The sequence below is a fragment of the Hippichthys cyanospilos genome, chromosome 16 (assembly GCF_059441005.1).
Source record: "Hippichthys cyanospilos isolate Australia breed blue-spotted pipefish chromosome 16, RoL_Hcya_1.0, whole genome shotgun sequence".
Taxonomy (NCBI): Eukaryota; Metazoa; Chordata; class Actinopteri; order Syngnathiformes; family Syngnathidae; genus Hippichthys; species Hippichthys cyanospilos.
Genome location: NC_142384.1, coordinates 18,763,295 through 18,782,860, shown reverse-complemented (window position 1 = coordinate 18,782,860; position 19,566 = coordinate 18,763,295). Strand labels below are relative to the sequence as shown.

Sequence of the window (19,566 nt, the reverse complement as noted above, 5' to 3'; positions counted from 1 at the left end):
CTCATCGTACGACAAAGTACAAATTGAAAAATGAAAAGGAGTTCCTACAATGGAAAGACTCGTGTCTGTTTGAGACTAACCTGTAGACACGCTGGAAATGATCGTTAACAGAAACCGGAAATCAATTCATATTGCTTCTTTCTGTTGCTAATGCGAAAAGGATACACTTTTGGGTTGGCTCGGAGACGCACTGCCTTCAAAAAAAAAAATCGGTATGGACACCTCTGTTTGTTTTTTTACATCTCACTAGAGTAGAGACGACGCTTCGGTGTGAATGTGAAGTCAATAACCGGAACCGCTTCGATTTGGTTCGGAAGCTTGACTTGACGCTCCCGCCTCCTCTCGCGTAAACTCCGCAGGCAACCTGCAACAAGTTTGGCAGCGGCGAGCGGCGACGCGAGCGGCGAGCGGCGAGCGGCGAGCGGCGGCACTTTCATTTCCCTCGCCGGACGTCTTTTTGCTTTTCAAGCGAATCTTCGTACGTGTTTTTGCTTGACGCGCGCGCCCTTCGTTCGTCTTGATGGCAACGAGGACTCGTCTGCGTCCGTAGCGTTTTGCACACCGCGCGATCGTCGACCGAGGCTGGACAGCTTTTTTTTTTTTTTTTTTTTCCCTTTTTGGTTGTCGAAAGGGATATCGGAAGATGTGGAAGAGCGCGGAGGAGGTGAACAAGCTGACGGAAAGTACATACAAGGTGGGTGAGGCGACAAGGCAACAGGTGTGCCCACGAAGCGGGAATATCCGCACGCCTTCCGATTGTGCGTCAGTGCTTTCATCGTGCAACTTGTTCACGCACCGGTTTCAGGCGAACCAGTCCAAACGAACAAACAACGGCTTTGTTTCGTGGTTGACGGGATTTCGCAACAAAAAGAAACACTTGAAAACCTCGATTATACGGAATGTCAGTATTGACTTTGAACAATGTCATTTTCAATACTGCTGCTTTGACCGTTTCAATCGGCGGAAGAAGAATGCCGTGCGTTTTCGCAAAATCTAAAAAGACAACACGACAGAAAGAACACGATGCATTTTTTGCCCAATGGGGCTTTTCTTCTTCTCCGAGTCAGCGGCTGCAAGAGGGCGAGCGGCGAGAGCTTTGCCATCCTCAATTGAAACTTCCAGCGTAAACTCTGCCTCTTATCACGTTTGGTCGGCCACGGGCTTCGCTCTAATTGGACGTGCGGGCGCCGTCGATCCCAGGGCAACTGCGGCTCACCGTTATCCCGGCTACGGTTACTGGATAAGGTTTAATCATTAAAGATTTAAGTAAATATGTGTTCTGCAACTCAACGCGCACGCGGGACGGTTTTGGGCCCGTCGACCAGGAGTTGTCATCTACTCTTGGCCCGGAGCCGTACCCGCTCCCGCCCTCATTGGTCGACGCTCACGTGGGGAGCCGATCGCGTGTCCCGTAGCAGCGCCCGTCTATAAATCTCTTACCTCGATTCCTTTTGTAATAAATTGGCGTTTCAAGCGTAAACTCTGCTTGCTATTGAATCGGACTCCCGGGCGCCGCTTGTATAACCGCGGCTCTCCGCGAAACTGCGGTCGAGAGGATGGGAAGGGAAGGGGTAACGGTACAGTAACTGAATAAGCTTGAATCATTTTAACGTTTTAAGTAAACGTGTGTACCGCAGTCATGTTTGTCTCAAAAGGATAAACGCTTCGGTCCCCGTTAACCGCGCAAAATGACAAATTACTGTGGCGTACGCATCCACTTTTTTTTTTTTAGGCAATGTTGAACGTTGCCAAGTTGAAATGCCGGCACATTTCAAGTTTGGCCGCATTGGCGGCGGGGTGGGCCAAGCCCTTCTTTTCATGCCCGATTACAATGGGAACCTTTGGGCTGCCCGGAAACCAAAGCGGAATCCCCGAACGGATGACTTCCATCCCAACGGGGTCTTGCATCACCGGCGCGGGCGTGGAAACCACATGAGGAAAACCGAACTCTGGTGCAGTGTCTTCTCAAATAGTTTTTGGAAAGGCCCCCGGAAAAAAGAAGAGTAAAAAAAATCAAGCCCGATTGTTTTGGACGACTTTTACGCTCCACCCGGCGAAAGCAAAGCCCGTTCGGCCCGGCCCGTTCGGCCCGGCCCGTTCGGCCCGCCCAGCCCGCCGTTCGAGAAGGAACGGCGGCGAAGCATCCGACGCGTATGAAAAGTCTCTTCTGCTTCTTCAGAATGTGATGGACCAGTTCAACCCGGGCCTCAGAAACCTGGTCAACCTGGGAAAGAACTACGAGAAATCCGTAGCGGGTAAGGCCCCGCGCCCCCGCGCGCGCACACGCTTGTACGGCTATACTTGCTTGACGAAAGCATTTCCTAGCCCCTAACCTTAAGCATCCCGAGTGGTCGCCTAATCCCGAAACGTGGCCTACGATAAGCCCAATCCAAAGTCTCCGCCCTCAAAACGAGGGCCGAGCAAGCGAGGATCCACTTAAATGTCCCCGCTTGACCAAAACGTCTTCTCTAACGTGGCTGGAAACGCTTCTCGCAAGGATCGCCGTACAGGAAGGCGCGCACACCGATATCCGCTGACCGAGTTTTGTGCGCGTGTGTGTAAATCCCCAGCAATGACCTTGGCGGGAAGATTGTATTTTGACGCCGTGGCCAAAATCGGCGAGAGCGCGGCGGTGTCTCCCGTCTCCAGAGAGCTAGGCAAGTCGCCCGCATCTTCTTCGACGGCCCGGCGTGGGAAGTCGGCCAAGGGGGCCGCGTCCGGGCGCTCGGGAAAGCCGCCGGCGCCGCCTTTCCGCTCCCCGGCCGGAAAGGCGTTTGCCCGCGGACCTCTTTCATTGGAGCGCCGCGTGTTTGCCGGCTCCCGCGGGGGCGGGGGCTAATCGAATTGAGCGGCGCCGGCCCGGGTCGCCGTCGTCCGAGGATGATCAAAAACAACCTTCGATCATCCACGATCTCTTGCCCGAACTCGGAGCCTTCGGCTCGCGGGATGAGTCGAAACGGTTAGCGGCGGGCGCGAGAAGCGACGGGTGGAGGACGGCCGGGCCGGAAGGCGGTCCCGAGACGCCAAAGCGGGGAGACGGAGCGAGGGGACGCCTCGGAACTCGGATCGCGATCCGTCTCCTGTTCGGCGCCCGGGCGGAACGGGGAGCGGGCCCGCTCCGAAACCCGACCCCGTCCGAAACGGGACACCCCGGGGATATCGGAGGAGCCGGCGTTGCCGTCTTGCTTTCCTTCCTTTTGAGTCCCCCCCCCCCCCCCTCCCGGCCGCCACAAAGACGGCCGTCGGCATCCGGGGCAAATGCGAGCGCTCCGCCGCTTGACCTCTGCTTTGTTCCCTTGTTAAAAAATAACAGCGTCGGTGAAAGATTGACGGGGACTGCCTGCCCCCCCCCCAAAAAAAAAAATCCCAATTCTGCTTCCGGCTCCGCTTAACGCTTTAGCGGCTATTGTGAAATCAAATGCCGCCGTAGCTTTACTGGCTTGCTCACCTCAATTTGCAAGCAAAGCAAATTACAACTATGAAATCCCAGATACTTTATTCAATTCGGTACACCGAGGGCATTCATTTGCAGATACTAAAGTATTAAACGAATATTTAAGGACTCGGGTGTTCAATCGATACTTAGCTAGCCGGGATTGAATGTCTGGGCTCTTGAAAATACATAGCTGGCATTGAATGGCTTAAAGCGGTTGAATCCATTGCTTTTTTAAAGCGTGCTTTCACAATAGCGCTAACGTCAAAGTCTATTTTCAGCACGTTAGATCTACAAGCAGGCCAAATCGAAGTCGGGCGAGCGAGCAAAAAGTTCAACCCGCGCATTCACCGTGCTAGCCGAGCGTCGCGGCCCGCCGCCCCAAATCTGCACACGCGTCAAGTTAATCATTTAGCGTGGTGCCGGCGCACGCTCGGCGCGGCGCTCGGACGCGTTCCCCGCTCGACGCTCTGGAAAGGTCCGCCCGATGGACGCGGGCTCGCTCTACCGCGGCGAGGCCGTCGACGAAACGCTTTTCGATTGCCCGACCGTAAGGTCAAGTCAAATCCGTTTGTCGGACGGCTTTTTCCCCTCCTTTTTCTCGGGCAGGGATGGCGCTGACGGGAATCTCGGAAGTCCACCGGACGGTTTTCTTGGAGTGGGAGGACAATGTGAGTACAGGTCGCCTTGGGAGTCGGACCCGGCCCGCGTTCGATTCTGCGGGTCGGGAGCGCGGGGCCCGAGCCGCGCCGCGCTCCTAACCGCGCGCCGTCTTCTCCGGTCCGGGCCGGAAGTTGAAGAGGTTCCACAGGGAGGTGGTGAGCGAGCTGGAGCGCAAGACCGACATGGACGTCAAATACATGACGGTGAGTATACGGCGGTAGCGACCCGCAAGCTTCTCGGGTCCGATTCTCCCAAATGGCCCGCGAGGCCGGTGCGAAAAAATGTTGCCCATAAATCGGTTTTATATACTAACCCTAGAGTAAAAGTCGATTTTGAGCGTGTTAGATCTACAAGCAAGCCAAATCGAAGTAGGGTGAGCGAGCGACGAGCAAGATGGATAACGCGGTCTAATGGCGAATAAATGGTGGAAAAGGAGCTAGGTCGCCGATTATCCGTACGGGCCGTCACGGTGAGCAGCCGTACCTTGAAACGAGGCGCCCGCACGGCCCTGTCCCCAAAAATATTTTCCAAACTTAGCTTTAGCCCGCTTTATTTGGATAGCCCCGAAATAAGAAAAAATAAGAAAGCTTCCAACTTAAGCGTACGTTGAATGAGGTTCTGAGCGGCTTTTTGGCAAGCGGCGGCCTCGTCGTCATTCCTGCCTTTAATTGCGCTCGTTAACACCAATTGCTTCCCCCGCTCGAAACAGACGACGTCGCGGCGGCGTTCCGATTCGACGGCCGCCGTACGAAGCCCGACAGAAAAACGATTTGCTAGCTCGGGAAACCAGCCGCGCGCTTGGCATCGATCGTCTCCCTTTGTCCAAAAAAGATTGAGACCTTGGACCTTTGGACCCCGCAGGCCACGTTCAAACGGTACCAGACGGAGCACAAAACGAAGCAGGACTTGGTGGAGAAATCCCAGGCCGACCTGAAGAAGCTGCGCAGAAAGAGCCAGGGCAAGAACGCCAACAAGTACGAGAACAAAGAGAGCGAGGTGAGACCCTTTTCCTCCCCGTCCCGGCGCGTCCCGCCCCGCCCCGCCCCGCCCCGCCCCGAGGAGACAAAGAAATGTCGTCCGCGGCAACGGGCGCAAAGCCCAACGCTCTCGCTCTCTTTTAGGCGCGACGGGGAGATTTGCAATTATTGGTATTTATCCCAATGATACAGATAGCGGCGGATGTTGGCCCACCCACGCAAAATAAAAGGCGTCGGAGGGAGCGCAGATGTCCTGTGGGATTCGATTTTGGCGACTAGACTTTTGTTTTGTTGTCGTTTGGGGGGGTGGGGGGGTCCTCCAAGCTAAAGAAAGGACACGCGGCCGTCTGCTCGGCCGGATAAGAGCGCGCACGTGTCCGTCCCTTGACGAGGCCTTTGTGTCCAAACGGGCCGAGCCGTCCGCTGCCCGCCCGCGATTACGGCGGCCCGTAAGAAAGCGCGCCGGCGGGAAATCGCTCCATCTCGGGAGGCCCGGATGGCGGTCGGATAAGGCGGCGGCCACCGTCGGTTCCGCGCGTGCGCCCTTGTTTTTCCCTGGTCCGTTTGATGGCCTTTGCGGGGACGCCTCGTTCGGAGGGTCGGCGCTCGCTTCCCCGGCAACGATCGCCGCCGTTTTTCAAACGCGCGCGCTTCTCAACGGGTGAATTTGCTCAAAGTATCCGATGCGACGTAGGTGAAGTCCCGTTCTATCCCACGGGTGTCACGCTTAGGGCCGGGGGCCAGATCCGGCTGGCCGCATCATTTTCCGTGCCCCGCGAAAGACTGTTTTGACTTCCAGTTTTTGACTCGCAAGTTCAACTTTTGGCATTTTGGTTGGGGGGGGTGACAAGCACAAGGTCTCTTTTGAAGACTTTTTAGCCTGCCTCTAAATCTCAGAAGGGGCCAACGAGTGGATTTGACCCTCGGACAAAAAAATTGAAGGGCATAAAAACGACCTGTAGCCCGGCACGCCGAGACGCACGTCAACGACGCCGACGAATGCAATCGACGTACGATTGTTTGCGCCGTTGCTAAAAAGCGACGTGTCCCAGTGCGTGGAGGCGCTGACGGCTCGGCAAACGGACATGCAGCTGTTCGTCGCCGACGGGTGCAAAGAGGCGCTGCTGGAGGAGAAGCGGCGCTTCTGCTTCCTGCTGGACAAACACTGCACCCTGTCCTATCAGATGGCGTCCTTCCACGACAAGGTGAGGCGCCCGGGGGCTCTTTTATCAAATTCGCTCAAAGTCGGTCAGCGCAGCGACTGACTATTGCGTTTCGGGGGGCGGGGGCGGGGGACAGGCCCGAGACATCCTGACGGCGAAGCTGAGCGGCTGGCGGGAGCGGTGCAACGACGCCGCCGACATGCCCCAAAGCGTGAGCGGCATGATCGAGGGACTGCGGGCGCCCGTCCGCATAACGCCGCTGCCCTCTCCCACCCCCTCGCGACACAGTTTGGTACCTTCAGCCCCCTCCTTTGTTTTCTGCCTTCTCGCGTCGACGCGCGAGCCATACTCGAACGTAGACGCGGGCCGATAACGGGCTTCCGAAGCGCGCGAAGCCCAATCGACGTCGGGGCGCGACTCTAAGAATTTGAATCCCGTGATATTTCCGCTCGAGGCTACGGCGGTCGCAATCCGGTACCGGCCCGCGCCCGGTTTCCCACCGAGGCCCGTTAGGAGCTCGCTATTTTTTGCAATTTGCTAACGTCGGCGCGACCCGGCGTGTGTGGCAGAACATCTCGGCCCCTCCCGCCCCATCTCAGAAGGCTCACGTCAGCCCGCTGGTCAACATGTTCGCGCCGGACGACGGAACGCCCGGCGGGAGCGGCGGCCACGACGCAGGTAGCGCCAAACGGCCGGCGACGGGCCCGTCCCCTCTCACCCGCGCCGTCCCGCCCGCCCGCAGGGCGCGACGACGACCCGGCCGGGTCGGCCCCGGCGGCCGCGGGCCTCGGCGACGCGGCCAAGAGGCCGCGGGTGCGCACCATCTTCCCGCACTCGGCCGGCAACAACGCTACCCTGCTCGGCTTCGACGAGGGCGACCTCATCGTCCTGCTCATACCCCGGGAGAAGGACGGCTGGATGTACGGCGAGATGGAGAAGAATGGAAAGTGAGTCGTCTCGCCCCCCGCGCCGCGCCGCGCCGCGCCGCCCTTCCTCACAACCCGACGGAATATCCGCGGCGGCCAAAAACTAAGATGGGGCCAAACAAAGCGCAGAGCAATCGATGGCTTCCGAAACCCGGTTTTTCCGCCGCGGACCGGTCAAGCGAATCGTCGCGTCGGAAATGAAATCAGTAAATCGCGTCACTCGTATCTGGAGACGCGACTATTTGGATCTTTGGAGTTACCGTGTCAGAAACTCCCTTCTTACGGCGGGGTACTCGTAACCTGCGCTGAGCAGCGGCCGAACGGGACGCCTGGCGTGCTAAATAAGCGCCGCGTGTTGTTTCAAGCTCTTCCTTCACGTGCTACTTTGCTACATGGACACAGAGAAGCAAGCTGGATCGCAAAACGACAGGGCACAGGCGGAGCTGCTGAATAAGGACAATTTGGAGGCGAATTTGCCGGGCGACCTCAATTCGACCTCTAGCAAGGACGCAACAACACCAAAGCGAAAGGCGACGCGGCGCGGCGGCGCTTGGCCACATCCGGGCGGGGGGATGACAAACGTTTGAACGGACAAGGAACGTCTTTTTTTCTTTCCTCCGTGTGCGCCAGGAGGGGCTGGTTCCCGTCGTCCTACTGCCGCGCATTCTCCCAGCCGCCGGCCGCCGACGGGTAAGCCCGCTCCGCGAGCGGCCGCGTCGGCCCCCCCGGCCGTTGCGCGCCCAAACCTCCGCCTTCCGCCTATTCCCCCAAATTTGCGCTTCCTTCACGTGACTTATTCAAATACGCCGGCGTTTTTTCAGAGCCCGAAAGAAGAGACAATTCGCCGTCGCGGTCACACAAAAAAAATCGAATGGAACGGATGTCATGTTTGATATATGAAGGAAGGCGCGCGCGTTTTGTTTGCGCGCCGCAGCAGGTCGGCGGCGGCGGCGCCGTACCGCGGCCGGAGCGTGGTGGACCTGCACCACCAGGACACGGAAACGGACGAGGCCACCATGATCCTCCCCCCGGAGGACTACGCCGACGATCGGCGGCGCCGCTCCCCCGCCTCCCCGTCGTCCGCCGAGCGCCGCCCGCATCATCGCACGGTCGGTGCCAAAAATCAAAACTTGCTAAAACGGATCCCGCCGGAAACTGAATTGAAACCGCGCAGGAACGGGAAGGGAAGGATATCGCGCATCGATTACGACGGCGATCGCATCGGCGCGCCGCCCGATGGCCTGGATGTGCACTTAACGCGGCAGACAAAGTTCTGTTCCGCCGGCTCGTACGCCGTGACCGCTATTCCGCCCCCCCTTTTTCTTTTCGGAAAGCGCCAAACGTCATTGGGTTTTTTGCTTTTCGGTGATATCGTTCCGCTTTCGTCCATAAGCCGTGAGGGCCGGTCCGATATTACGGGATGGAATTTTACCAGAAAAGAGGGGTGCGGTTTCTCCGGAATGCGCGGAGAGTAAAAAGAACAAAAAAATGCAACCACGCCGGTTTGCTTCGGAGCTCTGTCGGCACCGAGGGGAAGCGACGGCTCGATCCGGCGTTCGGCCCCAAAAAGAATGGTCTCCATCTTTTGTGCACAAACGTCAAAACGCGGAGCAAACGACGGCCCGATCGGCAACAGTGTTGACAATTTTCAAGGGTGACTACAATTTGCTGGGATATGAAATAAACCATGAAACGCCGTCCGCACAAACCTGACATCGCTTGATATCGTAAAAAGATATGATCGCGTACGCGGGCTGTGATCTGCACAACTCAATTTAGTTTGTTTTGTTTCAACAAACATTTGCAGACGGGGCCCTTGGAAAATGTGCTTAGTAAAAGGGGTCTCCAGAAACCTTGAGAAGGCCTGCTTTAAATTGATTTCACGGGTTCGGTTACAAACGCACGGGGTTTTTTATTCTATTTCGTGGGTGTTGTTTAAGTAAGGAAATCCTTCGAAAGGTTGTATCATATATTTGAAAGGACGCCCTCGAAACGCTCGGCCGGTTTCAACCGGCAAGCCGCGTGCGGAACATAAGCGATAAGCGATACAAGGAAACGAAGACAAAATAATAAGAACGACTTGCACTTCCAGACAGTCAAGGTTTGGCACACGCTGCCCCCCTCCCCCGCATGTTTTGGGTAACGTCACGGATCTTTTTGCCCTTGGTTCCACAGACAAGCCAGAGCAACGGCATCCCCAGACCGCCGCCCGCCTACCTGGCGTAAGTCACGGCCTCTCCTTTCCTATCCTTTGCTGCTTTTGTGATTTGGATAGCCCTGCCTGATTTTTCCCACGCTGCGTTTGAAAGCATGATTCCAAAGGGTCCCTGAAAATGAGCTGAAAATACTCAACCTCTAAACAGAAGAGCTTGAGCGGCTCGAGAATTGATTGATTTTTCGGGATTCTCATTTACGTCGATTTACATCCGTATGTGTCTCTGAATCCATCATGTATTTCAAATGAAACGTATGGAGCGGACTTGATCAAGCTGCGTCCGTCTGTGCGGCCACAGGGGAGGCAACCCCTTTTCCACCGTGCGACTACGGCCGACCGTCACCAACGACCGCTCGGCGCCGCTCATCTGAGGCCGCCCGCGCCGCACATCCGGGACGCGACTGAGGTTTGCGGCCGCGCCCCCGCCGTGCACGCGGATGTCGCGACCGATACGCAGAAATAAAGCGAACGCGCGGGTATACGGAAATGTTGCCTTTGTTACTTTGTGAGAGGGTTTCCGTGCAAACAAACAAAGACACTTGCAAAATGAATCTCAGCCACAGATCATACCGACCACGACATTACTGCTGACAAGTACAGTAGTAGAATTCCGTTTCAATTTGAGGCATACTGCCAACAGTTGAACAGAAGCAACTGGAACCCGTCCAAAATTACTTTTTGCATACCAGCGCCAAAGGCAGAGCAGTTAAATATTCTTCCACTAGATGGCAGCAGGCACAGGTTTTGTTTGCTCAGCGCCCAACACAAACGATTTGCATTTGGTTCCTTTTTTTCATGATTATTTGTAGTCTTTTCACTCAGCCAGGTGTCGTTAACTAAGGATGTAGTCGATTTTAGCAGAGCTTTAAGGCAAAAAATGACTTGGGCCATTATTTTAAGTGTGCCAATATAGGCAGGTTAGAAATGGCAGCTGTATTGTACATTGACATTTCTGCCGAAAAAATAAGTCAGAGGCAGACTTTGGGCCTGGCAAAAAGTACAGTATGTGACAACTTTCAACTGGCCATATGCAGCAAAACTAAAGCACAAGCGGCATTAGTACAGAGGATGAAAAACACAACTCACCATGAGGCGGACTCGGTGTCGGCTTGCCACGTTTGCTCTTTAGCCCTCCGAAAAAGAAAGACGAAGTCCACGAAGCGTCGCCGTTCGGCCTCCACGCGCCCAAGCGCCGGGCCGGGCCGGGCCGGGCCGCCTCGTTTGCAATCATGCAGGTCACCTGCTGCTGCGAGGAAGTCCCGCTTCCTCACTTCCGTTTAAAGACGTGTGGCTTGGCCTTTTTCAATTGACAAAGAATCACAAAAAGCCGGTCTGAATCTACCCGATTTTTTTGGCCTTTTTCAATTGACAAAGAATCACAAAAAGCCGGTCTGAATCTACCCGATTTTTTTGGCCTTTTTCAATTGACAAAGAATCACAAAAAGCCGGTCTGAATCTACCCGATTTTTACTCATTGTCACGTGACAGGGGCAAGCCTCGAGAGGCACGAGTGATTGTTTCATCGGAGAAAATTTGCTTGTATTCCAAATAAAACAATCAGTCCAACAAAAACACTTCTACACATGTAACATAAAAAAAAGTGTGTGTGCAAAATCCCGAATGAGCCAAGAATTCCCAACAAAGGCCGGACTGATGAAAAGCCATTAGGAGTCATCTTCCTCCTGGTTTTCCTGGCCCCTTTGAGGATCCTTGAGACGCATGATTTTGATGAGCTCCGTCTCTGGAAGAGAGCTTCCCAAATGGGAAAGGAGGACGTACAGAAACAAAAGTAAATACATGCAAACAGCTTTTCAAGAAAATCACCACCAGCGTTAGGCTACGTTGACGCTTTTAGGAGAGCCCCGATGACAACCTGCGCTTTCCTGGGATGTAGCGGAGGCCACGTTTTCTCCCACAGCACCTTACTTCTTTTTTGTCTGTTGCGCGTCACTTACTTTGCGGCGGCGCTCGGCTGACGGAAAAAAAAAGTTGATGCCGGCTGTTAAAAGAAGGAAGGGGGGGGGGGTTCCCCTTCCGCCGTTCTCCAAGCAGGGCTGCGTTTTGGGATCGAAAGTTCAGCCGGCCGCGCGGGGTAGCTGCGGGTGAGCGCCGACCGCAAAGCCGTGGCCGATTTGTTCCCGCCGCCCGCGAGAGGCGTTGGACGCGTTTTGACTTCTCGCGGCGGGCCAACGCGACGGGATTTGGCACGGCTCCGTACGCGTCCTCGGCGCGGCCCGACGCTCCCTCATCGGGCGTCGGTCGTAACCCCGGCCAAAAAGGTGCGATTACCTCATGCTCTGCGGCGTGAGGAAGATGAACTGGCGGTAGCGCTGACTGTCGGCCACTTGGAGCATCATGTCCATCGAGATCCTCCGATTGACCATGTCCTCCATTTGGCACATGGCGTCGCGTGTCAGGACGGGCTCGCTTTCGTTCTCCCCCGCTCCCCCCCCGGCACCGACTTACCATATAAACGTCGAACTCGTCCAGGCAACGGAAGGGCGCCTTTGTGATGGCCCAGAGCGAGAGAACAAAGCACACGGTGGAGAAGGAGCGCTCGCCCCCCGAAAGCGAGCGCACGTTGGCCCAGTCGCCCTCGCTTCCTTTTCCGGGCCGCACCTGCCGGGACAAGAAGAAAGGACGTCGGACGCCTCGGGGAAAGCGCGCCGGTCGCCCGGGAGCGGGAGGTCCTCACGGAGATGGCGAGGGTCTCGTTCTGGTGGTCGAAGGCCATGCTTCCCGTGTAGCCTCTCTGTGCCAGCATGCTATTGAAGAAATACTTGCAGCGCACCGACAGGTAACTGGGGACAGGAAGGGGGGGGAGGGGCGGTGACCGAGACGGCGGCGGCGCCCGAGCTCGCCCGCTTTCTTCTCTTACCTCCTCATCTCGGCGTAAACCTTAAGCCTTCGATTCATAACCTTGTCCAGGCTTTTGATGAACATGTTGAGGTTCTTCATCTGCAGCGCCGTGTTCTTGTATTTCAGCATGGCGTCACGGTACTCTCTGCGACGGCGGGGAGGGGAGGGGAGGGGAGGGGCGTGACTCGGCTATCGCGACCCGCCCCGACCCGGGGGCTTTTTCCAGACGCGGGCCGTCCCTCGGCAATGTGTTATTTGAGCACCTGATGATCTCCTGGCGGTCGCCCTCCTGCTCACGCTGGGTGGCCATCTTGGCCTTGAGGCGGTTGAGCTCCGCGTCCAGGCTCTTGGGGGTCCGCTCCACGCGGAGGCGCTCGGGGCAGATCTGCCCGGCTTTTTCCGAACTCTCCTGCGAGCCGTCGGCCCGGGGTCAACCTTCCGAAAACAAAGGGCGCGGGCCGCTCCTACCTCGAGCTGCTCCCGCTTGCCCCGCAGGGCGGCTTCCATCTCCCGGATGCTCTGGAGATGGGCGCTGCGCTTGTCATCGTAGAACTTCTTGTGATGCTTGCACTTCAGCACCTCCTGGTCCACTTTCAGCAGCTCCTCCTGCGGTCCAACATACAGGCGGTCGGGTGGAGCTCTTTGCTCATCTCGGAAAATGTTCGGCCTCTCGCCCGAGAGGCCTTCGCGGGTTCGCGCGCCGGGCCGGCTCGGCGATGGTGGAAATGTATCGGTTGCCCCGCGGCCGGAGGGTTAATAATTATTGGCGGCTGTCGAGGACGCTCTATAAATGTGTGAATTGTCAAGAGCTTGCCTCCGGAAAAAAAAACCCAAATGGGCGACCACACCAAGTTGAGAGAAATTGGGTGTTTTTGGGCGCCTTACCTTGATAGCGTCGGCCTCTTCGGCGACGGTGTTGATGCGCTCCTTGTGCCGCTGGTACTCCCGCTCCGCCTTCTCACAATTCTCCTTGAGCTCAGACATCCGCGCTCTGGCCTCCTCGCACTTGCCGTTCTCCGTGACGATATTGGCCAGGATCTCCTGAAGGTCCTCCTCCTGCCGAGTTCAGGGTTGAGCCGAGCGGAGGGACGGCGCGCCGGCGGCGACCGACCGACCAGGGGCTTGAGGTCTTCCACTTGAGGCTCCTCCACATTCTGCAGGTCGCACAGCTCCAGGCGATACTTTGTGGCTCGGTCCTGCAATAAATGTGCGCCTGCGATGATTAAACGTGATCGCGATCGGCACAACAGTCGATGAAATTCCAACTCGAGATGAGAAAAAATGGGAAGCGATACGTTGGCGCTCTTCATCTCTGCGTGGGCTTTCTTTTGCAGCCTTTCGTTTTGTTTGACGTCCTCGTCCAACTTGCTCATTTGTTGCTGCAAGCTGTCCGCCTGGGCTTTTTGCGCCTCCAGCTCTCGCTGCAGATGTCTGCCGGGCGGGAAACGAAAGGAGGACAGCGGGGCGGCGGCGGTTACTGCGCGCCGGCCATCTTTCGCCGGGGGACACTCACCTGATCTCCCCCTCCACGTCCCCTGAGAGGCAGTTGGCTCGGGTCTGCTCCGAGCCATAGCAGCGGTTGGCGAAAATCTGGTCGCCGTCCAAGGAAAAAGCCTGGTAGCAGTTGGGGGGCGGGTGCCCCGACATCATCACGCGACAAGCCTCGGCGCGATTCTGCACAGGACGGCAAAGGCGCAAAGTGACGAGGAGTTCACGGACCGCCCGCTCGGAGAACCGACGCACCGTGACTCGTTCGGTCCAAAGACAAATACCAAAGACTGACGCGCGTCGACCACCGGAGTCCTTCTCTCGCCGCGCCGCGTTTTAGGACGCATGTTACCTTGATGAGCAAAATGTTCTCGATGCCCCTTTGATCGATCAGACAATTGGCCACGACCGGGTCGTCGATCTCCAGAGTTTGAAGCACGGACGGGTAGTCCGGGTGGTCGACGGCCCTAAACCGGATAACCCGGGTCAGGCCGATCCCTCGGTTCGAACACGTTGAGCTCACGCGGGAGCCTCCCCGACCTCTTCCTTGTATCGTGAACGTGCGAGAGGAACTTGCTGGTGATGATGGGAGGCCTGCGGCCCGACGGCAGAGCTCGAGCCATGAGAGCCTTCAGCACTTTCTCGTCGTCGTGGTTGTCGCAGGTGAAGGTCTGCAGCAGGTTTTGCAAACACACCTCGATGGCGAGAGCTTGCTGCGGGTCCTTCAGCTTCATCAGGTAACCTGCGGCGCACGGGTTAACGCGCGTCGAGCGTATGGTTACTCCACCTGTGCAGCTGAAACCACAGGTTTACCAGTTCTGTCGGGAGGAACGGGCCGAAAAGTCTGCCAATTGACATGAGATGCTCGCGGGAAGGTAAGCAAAACCTCGGACGCGTCAGAAGGCACGCGATGCCTGCCGACCTCCGACTCGGCGGGGGGGGGGGGCAAATCGAAATGCGGTGGTCATTTTCGTTCTGATTTTCACGGCAGGCAGTGAGGAAAAATGATAGAATGGATGAAAACTCCCGGGTTTCCGGCGTACGTATGTCTTCGCGCGGCCGGGGAAGCGTTACCCAGGGGTCCTCGCGGCTTGTGCTTGAATTGGCCCCGTTTGTGAGCGTCCTGGATGGCGTAAAGCAGCGCGGGCATGTGTTCCCCGAAGCGCCGCAGTCGATTGGATCGACTGCCTTCCATCATCCGCAAATTCCTCACGTGGGCTTCCGTGGACCTCTTCAGTGCATCGTGCTCTTGTCTGAAGGCACGTTAGGGAAGAAAGACAAACCAACAAAAGCCACCTTCAGCAACGCATACTGTATCTTCAGCAAAAACATATCATAGCTAGGAGCTACGCGCAACCGTTCGCGGCCCTCCTTTCGCTTTTTTTGGCCGCTTTGTCTTTTACCGTATCTTTCCGTGTTCCTCCTTGGCACGAGCGCAGGCATGCCGATACTGGCCCGCCTGCTGCTCCAGGGTGGACGTTTGGTGGTTGAGGTCTCGCAAGAGGCCCTGGATGCGCCGCACGCTCTCCTGCTTGGCCTGCCGGGCCGAGCCCGTGGCCCGGTTGATGCTGGAAGGGGGCGCGCGGTCAGAAAAACCTCAGGTGCCGCACGTTGCCACTTTTTACGCAGCTACGGTTGTCTTTCATCCATCCATCCGTTTTCTAAAGCCGCTTATCCTCCCGAGGGTCACGGGCCCATCTCAGCAGGCTTCGTTCGGGCTGCCGCCGGCCAATCGCGGGGCACACAGAGACGAACAAGCATTCACGCACCCAATCGCACCTACGGGCAATCCGGGACGTCCAATCCGCCCGCCGCGAAGCCCGGAGAGAACCGAGGCGGGCGCGGGGAGAACGCGCAAACTCCACACGGGAAGGCCGCAGCCTTGAACTCGGGTCCCGGAACTGTGAGGCGGCCGCGCTGACCACCGCGTCAGCGAGTCGCCGCTAGCTTTTCGGCGCTCTATAGATACATTTGAGCATATCGCACCTCAGCTGCAGATCGTTTATCTTGGAGGAGAGCTGAGCCTCGTCCCTCTCGAGGTCCCTCAGGCTTAGCTTGCATCTGTGGACCGCAACCTGGAAGAAAGAAGCGGGCAAGGAATAACAAGGTTTCCGGGCGGAATCCGGGGCTAAAGCGGGGAGTCCTCACCTCGCCGGCCTTGAAAAGGGAATTCCATTTCTGCGCCTCGGCCTTGAGCTGGGTGCATTTGGGCTGCAGTTCCTGGGCCTGCTGCGTGATGCCCTCCAGCTGCTCCTGGATCTCCTTGTACTTCATCTCCGCCTCCTTGACTTTATTCTGAAAGCGGACGCGTGCTCTCCAACGAGGCGGACGCAAGCACACGAGGCTTCTAAGGCACCGTTACCTTCCATTCGGTCACTTTCTCATCATATTTCTTTGTGGATTGCTTATTGGCCTGCAGCTTCTCTTTCATTGGCTCCAGATCCTTTTCCATTTCTGCAACCTGCCAACAAGTCGCACCGGCCACCCACGGGCCCAAAATATCATTCCGGATCCAACTTTGGTAGCTGACTAGTTAGGGGATCGGAGAGAGGAGAGCGAATGCGCCAACCAGAGCCCAGGCCATCTGCTTCCGCAACATCTCCAACTTGGTTCGCGTCTCCTCGCTGGACGACAGGTCCTTGTAACGCTCCTCTCTCTCGTGGTAGATCCGCCGCAGCTCCTTCAAGTACTGTCACGCACATTCAAACGCATCTGCTCTGAGGTGCCGGTTGGCTGACCCCCCCCCCCCGTTACCCGAAAAGTCCCCTTGCCACCGCAAAGGTAGTTGACCACTACAAAATCCATGCATTACGTTTTGCTTTTAAAGAGAAAAATATTGTATTTCGCCACCGCAGAAACGGTTACCTCGCCATGTTGCTCTATTTTGTCTTCGGTTATATGTTTGGTTGCTTTGATGTGGACGAAATCTTCTTTCATCTGTTCCAGTAGCGTGGCCTTCATAAAAAACTGAGCGCAAAGAGGATGAAAAATGACGGCCATCTGCCCGGAGCGCGCCGAACTTTGCTTCAACCAACCCTGTATTTGTCCGCCTCTCCTCTGGAGTGCAGGAAGTACTTGCTCATCTCTTGGTTGAGAATTGTCACCGGATTGTCGACCTTGGCGGAAAAAAAAAGACAGATACAAACTTGATCAACACTCCCCATCAACCAGAAACAAAAGTCATCCATATCCTCTCCTCCGTTTGTGCAGATTCTACCTGAATATTAAAGGCATCCAGAATAGACACGAGCTCCTCCTTTTTGGTTGAGATTATTTGGCCTGGAAAAGAAGAAGAATTAGACCGTAGCGGATACATTCATGGAATGCAATGCGTCTACCGTACTTGTCCGCGGATAGGTTTGGAAAGTGATTACTGCACGTGGCACACAAAAAAACGGCGAGTAACGAGCGCCGGCCAAAAGGTCGGGCCGAAGAACAAAAGCCCGGCGACGTCTCCGAACCCGAGCCCACGTTAGGTGAAAGCTAGAGCGCTTCGACCGCTGAACTGCGCCGGCTTATTTGTTGCGCGGCGCTTTTCTTTTCCCGTTTACCGCTATGACTCCTCAGCTTGTAAGTTCTCATTCCGTCGCGAGTGAGCTTGAGGTCCACCACGATGGCCGGGCCGTACAGCTCGGGTTTGTAGGCGTCCGCGCCTCGGTTACGCACGGCGATCGACACGTCGGCCGAGCTGCGACAGCAGAGGAAGGCAAATGACGGTCTTGCGGCGTATTGACAACGGCGCTGCATTTGTGCGCCTTTTCTTTGGGGCGAAACCCTCACCTTTCACCTTCCTTGACAAAACGCTTGAGGGACGATCCTCTGCTTGTGGCCTGCGCGTTGCCGCCCAACGCCACAATCAGCGCCGTCAGGATGGCGCTCTTTCCACCTGCACAAAACAAACAAACAAAACGCACTTTTCAAGCTGAATGACCATAAAAGCACAATTCCGGCAGTGTACACTTCAAAACAAATCAGCTCTTTCTTCTCACGCCCAAACGCTCTATCGACCCCCCCCGCTCGCCTATTAAAATCAGCAATGATACTTAAAACAATGTTTCTTAGTGTTTTGTGGCCCTGCCAGGAATCGGCTAAGCCAGCGTCCTAACTACGGTCCGGGGGCTAATTGCGGCCCACCGCATATGCTAAAATTGAAAACCGTTTGAAACAAGGCTTCAAAGTTGGTTAAAAATGCGTGAGGCCGCAATTGATTTTTGTCATACCAACTTAAGACTTGCCTTGAAACATTAACAAGTTTACACATGACTTGCACGCACCACGATTAGAAAAAGTCTACACACCCCCTGGTTTTTGTTCAAAACGAGTCTTACTTTTGACCTCGTTTGTTTAGTATCTTTAAATCACTACGCAATAGTAAATAAACATCAATAATTGATGATGAACAATGAAAATGGATCCGATTATTTGACCAATCGAGGGAATATTCAAAAGAAGAAATCATTCTAAACATTTTCAATAAGGACAGCTCTGAATTTCGTGGCAGCCCTTGCATAGTTGCTTGCTCAGAGAATTTGTATTTTTGCCCTTTCAAAAGTTTGGGCACCCCTGGGCCGTGAGCAATGCGCAAGCACGACCAGAAAAAGAAGAGCAATAATAGATTTTCCCGACTGACAGTAATCATTTGACGGCCCAACCAAGGCACAATGAATAAAGAGAGAAAGCGCTGACACGCGATCAGCGGTACTCACTTCCGTTGCGCCCGATGACAAAGTTGATGTTGGGGCCGAAGGTGATGGGGCCGAGGAAAGAGTGACACATGAAGTTTTTCAGCGTGATGCTCTCCACTATGCCTGCGTCACTTGTCGCCTCATCCACACTTTGCTCCTAAACAAGGACAACCATACATGGGCTACCCATATATACATTTAGGGAATTGCGGTCGTGACACGTTGTGGCCGCGTGGGTGAAATTTCAGCTCCCTCGTGTCTCTTTTCAATGCTTTGGCTTGAACGAGAAATGCCTTTGACGGAAAGCTCAAAGGATTGGACAAAATACTGCACACGGGCAAAGGGAGCTGTCGCGCTATCCTAATATCCATTCTTAAAAAGTATGCATACCTGCATGCGTAGGTCCTACGCAAAGACTAAGACTTTGTCTTTTCTCATGAACCCTTTAACGGCAGCCCGCGCCAATGTCAGATACTTGGACGTTTTCGTTTGTTTGTCTTACGGGGCGGCTTTCGACAGCTCCCGATGTCGAGTTTCGCTTTGAAGTTCTTACCTGCGAACGAAGTCGAGACGCTCCCTCTTCATCTTCGTCGTGCTGCTCGGAGGCACGCCGTTTTTTAGGAGGCAAGTTCACACAACTGCTTTTCCTTTTGGACATGTTCCGCTTTTGGGGCTCCCTGAAAAATATCACAGATGACGGAAAACGACCCGGAGCGCGGCTGTCGGTTCCCGAGCGCAACGGCGACGTTGCCGGCCAGGCGGGAAAGCCCACCTGCGCTCGCCTGGCTTTTGGGCTGCCTTTTGGGCTGCCTTTTGGGCTGCCTTTTGGGCCGCCTTTTGGGCCGGCTTTTGGGCTGGCTTTTGAGCGAGCTGTCGCCTGCCGCCTTGGATAGCAAACAGCAGCGGTCGGTCGCTTTGTTATCCGAGGAGCTTATTCGCAAGGGTTTCGGGAGATCGAACGAAACGGAGGCCGCGTAACCTGCGTTCGAACGACGGCGGTCAGACCGTTGTGCAGGGGGAACGACGTGCCGCCAAGAGTTGTGATGGGAATCCCGCGAGAGTACACGAGGTCTCGCGCGGGGAGGGAACGGCGTCACTTCCGCTAACGACCAGTCTTTGTTTTGCTGAACTTTTTTTCTTTTTTCAAATCAAATATT

The 19,566-nt window shown here is 55.8% G+C and overlaps 3 protein-coding genes across 7 annotated transcripts in view; 1 reads left to right on the top strand and 2 right to left on the bottom strand.

Moving 5' to 3' along the window:
* The window catches only part of LOC148411221 (extracellular serine/threonine protein kinase FAM20C-like), a 54,554-nt gene extending 43,890 nt beyond the window's left edge, over positions 1 to 10,664 (bottom strand). The window contains exon 1 of the mRNA XM_088438049.1: positions 10,464 to 10,664. The gene's annotated coding sequence lies outside the window, so the exon portion shown is untranslated. The remainder of the gene's footprint in view (positions 1 to 10,463) is intronic.
* Positions 337 to 9,864, top strand: LOC148411222 (BAR/IMD domain-containing adapter protein 2-like 1). Of its 4 annotated transcripts, XM_088438052.1 has the most exons (15): positions 339 to 478; positions 632 to 694; positions 2,180 to 2,255; positions 2,571 to 2,657; positions 4,043 to 4,104; positions 4,228 to 4,299; positions 4,958 to 5,092; positions 6,126 to 6,278; positions 6,373 to 6,528; positions 6,806 to 6,914; positions 6,979 to 7,183; positions 7,793 to 7,852; positions 8,097 to 8,271; positions 9,338 to 9,384; positions 9,676 to 9,864. In XM_088438052.1, exons 2-15 carry the CDS (start codon positions 644 to 646, stop codon positions 9,746 to 9,748), a joined length of 1,461 nt encoding a protein of 486 aa, XP_088294178.1. In that variant the 5' UTR covers positions 339 to 478; positions 632 to 643; the 3' UTR covers positions 9,749 to 9,864. The 4 variants fall into 4 exon arrangements, with proteins under 4 accessions (XP_088294180.1, XP_088294178.1, XP_088294179.1 ...); XM_088438053.1 differs by having other exon boundaries at positions 340 to 694; positions 8,100 to 8,271; XM_088438051.1 differs by having other exon boundaries at positions 340 to 694.
* A 162-nt stretch (positions 10,665 to 10,826) lies between the features above and the next one.
* On the bottom strand, positions 10,827 to 19,449 carry smc6 (structural maintenance of chromosomes 6). Of its 2 annotated transcripts, XM_088438047.1 has the most exons (27): positions 19,182 to 19,449; positions 18,963 to 19,086; positions 18,431 to 18,566; positions 17,505 to 17,610; positions 17,276 to 17,412; positions 16,942 to 17,003; positions 16,760 to 16,840; positions 16,590 to 16,691; positions 16,294 to 16,413; positions 16,087 to 16,185; positions 15,873 to 16,019; positions 15,711 to 15,799; positions 15,128 to 15,292; positions 14,799 to 14,977; positions 14,265 to 14,466; positions 14,077 to 14,191; positions 13,750 to 13,910; positions 13,532 to 13,667; positions 13,352 to 13,432; positions 13,122 to 13,292; positions 12,705 to 12,842; positions 12,500 to 12,645; positions 12,256 to 12,381; positions 12,073 to 12,178; positions 11,844 to 11,996; positions 11,667 to 11,764; positions 10,827 to 11,129 (listed from the first exon to the last, which is right to left on the bottom strand). In XM_088438047.1, the coding sequence occupies exons 2-27, from the start codon at positions 19,065 to 19,067 to the stop codon at positions 11,042 to 11,044; spliced, it is 3,249 nt and encodes a 1,082-aa protein (XP_088294173.1). In that variant the 5' UTR covers positions 19,068 to 19,086; positions 19,182 to 19,449; the 3' UTR covers positions 10,827 to 11,041. The 2 variants fall into 2 exon arrangements, with proteins under 2 accessions (XP_088294173.1, XP_088294172.1); XM_088438046.1 differs by having other exon boundaries at positions 13,352 to 13,667.
* Between the last annotated feature and the right edge of the window lie 117 nt (positions 19,450 to 19,566).

Excerpts from the sequence above, each read along its gene's own strand:
- LOC148411222 (XM_088438052.1), top strand. The coding sequence starts at position 644 with ATGTGGAAGAGCGCGGAGGAGGTGAACAAGCTGACGGAAAGTACATAC. Across the intron at positions 4,105-4,227 it reads TCTTGGAGTGGGAGGACAAT|TTGAAGAGGTTCCACAGGGA; the intron begins GTGAGTACAGGT and ends CCGGGCCGGAAG. Across the intron at positions 6,915-6,978 it reads GAGCGGCGGCCACGACGCAG|GGCGCGACGACGACCCGGCC; the intron begins GTAGCGCCAAAC and ends GCCCGCCCGCAG.
- smc6 (XM_088438046.1), bottom strand. The coding sequence starts at position 19,067 with ATGTCCAAAAGGAAAAGCAGTTGTGTGAACTTGCCTCCTAAAAAACGG. Across the intron at positions 15,293-15,710 it reads ATAAACGATCTGCAGCTGAG|CATCAACCGGGCCACGGGCT; the intron begins GTGCGATATGCT and ends GCCCCCTTCCAG. Across the intron at positions 13,911-14,076 it reads AGAACATTTTGCTCATCAAG|AATCGCGCCGAGGCTTGTCG; the intron begins GTAACATGCGTC and ends CGTCCTGTGCAG.